The sequence below is a fragment of the Montipora capricornis genome, chromosome 9, assembly GCF_036669925.1.
Source record: "Montipora capricornis isolate CH-2021 chromosome 9, ASM3666992v2, whole genome shotgun sequence".
Lineage (NCBI taxonomy): Eukaryota > Metazoa > Cnidaria > Anthozoa > Scleractinia > Acroporidae > Montipora > Montipora capricornis.
This window is the reverse complement of record NC_090891.1, coordinates 23,151,319-23,153,818: the sequence shown is the minus strand read 5'-3', so window position 1 is coordinate 23,153,818 and position 2,500 is coordinate 23,151,319. Positions and strand designations below refer to the sequence as shown.

The 2,500-nt window shown below is 41.0% G+C and overlaps 1 protein-coding gene across 1 annotated transcript in view; it reads right to left on the bottom strand.

Moving 5' to 3' along the window:
• Positions 1 to 2,500, bottom strand: part of LOC138015238 (uncharacterized) — a 27,511-nt gene that overhangs the window by 413 nt on the left and 24,598 nt on the right. Inside the window, exon 2 of the mRNA XM_068862202.1 lies at positions 1 to 128. This exon is cut by the window's left edge and continues 413 nt beyond it. Within this exon, the coding sequence (XP_068718303.1) occupies positions 1 to 128 (128 nt within the window). The remainder of the gene's footprint in view (positions 129 to 2,500) is intronic.

Sequence of the window (2,500 nt, the reverse complement as noted above, 5' to 3'; positions counted from 1 at the left end):
CCGCCTGGGTAATTCCTGACAGTAATCGTTTCCCAGTCGGATTCAGTAAGAGCGAATTTTGCCTTTGTCTTGTCCATGATCTTGCGAAAATACCGCTCTTCTCTCTCCGAATCAGAGTCATCTTTGGGCTGAAAATGATAACAAAAACTTGAAATACTAAAAAGGAAACCTCACTTTAATAGGTTAACATATAATGAATGAAAGATCATTGCAGTGAAGCAGAAAAATTTAAGCGGGTGCGAATAAAGGCGGAGAAAATCCATGCTTCTAGCCGGGCTGGGGGGTAGGGGAGGGGGGCTTCCATATGAAAACGGTAAGGATGTTCGTCCTCTCGCTTAGGGGTGTAAATTTCTGATTTTGGTCTCACTTAGGGTGTTCTGGGCAAAGCGCCATCATATGTAGCCGTGAAGGTCTCCTTCAGGGTTGCGCGCTAAGAATTATAAATAAAATATATTTAGTACGTTTCAAATATGGTCTCTTTTTGGGGTCAAAAAAGCCTGGGCCACGCCCATATTGGCGGTCTCCTTTAGGGGTTTAATTCAAAATTTCTGACGAGCAACCCCACCCCTTCATAAGCGAAGCCCCCCCCCCCCCCCTCCGCCTCTCCATAACTGTGATATATCGATGTTTGAAGTTTGTTGATGAGATTGTAAGACTCTTTTCTTGGACAGACAAAAGCGACGTTTGTATGACCGGAAAATTAAATAGATGATTTCAGAGCTCAGACCCCTTTTGATGCTGATCAACCAATAAAAAGAGGTCACAACGTCACAGTAAGGCCATTTTGAAGTTTCTCTCATATACTTCGTAGCATTTAGAACTGAAATAATACAATAGGTGAGTTGAAACCAAAGGTAAACAAATACACAGGCAGTGGAAAACTCTGGCTCTGTTAACCCTGCGTTAGATGTTAGGATTTAATAGCGGAGCTCCGCGTGCGAGCACCATTGTTAGGAAAATATGGTAACCCCTGGTAACCCATCGATGCGAGAAATCTTGGTTTTATAGGCATGACGTCATCGACCGTCCGTACGTACGTACGTCCACCCTTCCATGTATGCCAATGTGACCAGTATTATGCTAGTTTACAGCATACATCTTTGATATTGGACATCCATGTTTTGATCAATTGACTCCTGTCAAATGTGACACCTGTATTACTATTGTCTATTGCTGTTAGTACTTGGTTGTCACTTAGACTTAACGGGACATTTCGGGCCGGTTATTCGAAGAGAGTAGTAGTAGTAGTAGTAGTAGTAGTAGTAGTAGTAGTAGTAGTAGTAGTAGTAGTAGTAGTAGTAGTAGTAGTAGTAGTAGTAGTAGTAGTAGTAGTTGTGGTAGTGGTAGTGGTTGTGGTAGTGGTAGTGGTAGTGGTAGTGGTAGTGGTAGTGGTAGTGGTAGTGGTAGTGGTAGTGGTAGTGGTAGTGGTAGTGGTAGTGGTAGTGGTAGTGGTGGTGGTGGTGGCGGTGGTGGTGGTGGTGGTGGTGGTGGTGGCTGTGGTAGTGGTAGTGTTAGTGGTGGTGGTAATAGTGGTAGTGGTAAGACTTTATATAAACACGGAAAATCACACAAGTGCTTTACATGATTGCCATGTGGGAATCCGATATGCTGGATACCTTCTTCAAGATTTGCTTAAATTGATCAACAGATGCGACATTTGTTCAGTTTTAGGGCAAGTTATTCCATAATGCGGCCCCGTTACAGGAGAAGCTTCGCTTTAAATAATTAGTTCTCGGTTTTGGTAAAGCCAGTTTTCCCTCAGAGTTTCTCACGTTGTAATTAGAGTAATACCGAGTGAAAAGACGTTGAAGATAATCCGGAGCATGTCCATTCATTGTCTTATACATCATTAAGGCTTTCCGTTTCTTTCGTCGAATTGATAGCCTCTCCCAGCAGCCGTCTTAAACAGTTTATTCGGAATCTTATCAAGACCAGACCATCAATTTTCGGTAAAAGGTTTAATACAATATGATAAAGATGCCGATGTTTCCTGATGATGTAATTTATGTGGCATCGGCATCTTTGGAATCTAATACGAAATTAAAAGAGCTGTTTCCCAAAAATTCAATCATTCCGGCTTATCGCAGATCTAAAAATCTGAAAGCAATTTTAGCACCTTCTAAATACCAAACAGGAAATATTCATACCACCAATCCCCTTGAGGCAGGTTGCTATAAGTGCGACAAAGGTAGATGCAATCTTTGTAAAAATTATTTTGTCGAATCGAGAAATTTTTGTAGTTTTAGAACAAATAAATCTTACATCGTTAGACCCAATTTGACATGTAGTTCCAAAAATGTCATCTATTTAGTTTCGTGCAAAAGATGTCTATCGGCTCTACTACCACCGAATTCAAAGTGAGATTTAGAAATCACAAGTCATCTATGATTACAAATAAGAAATCTTGTGCTATTAAAGTGGCAGTCCACTTTAATAGCACTTCACTTTCACTGCAGGATTTCTCTTTTCAGTGTATAGACCAAATTAACGACACAAACAG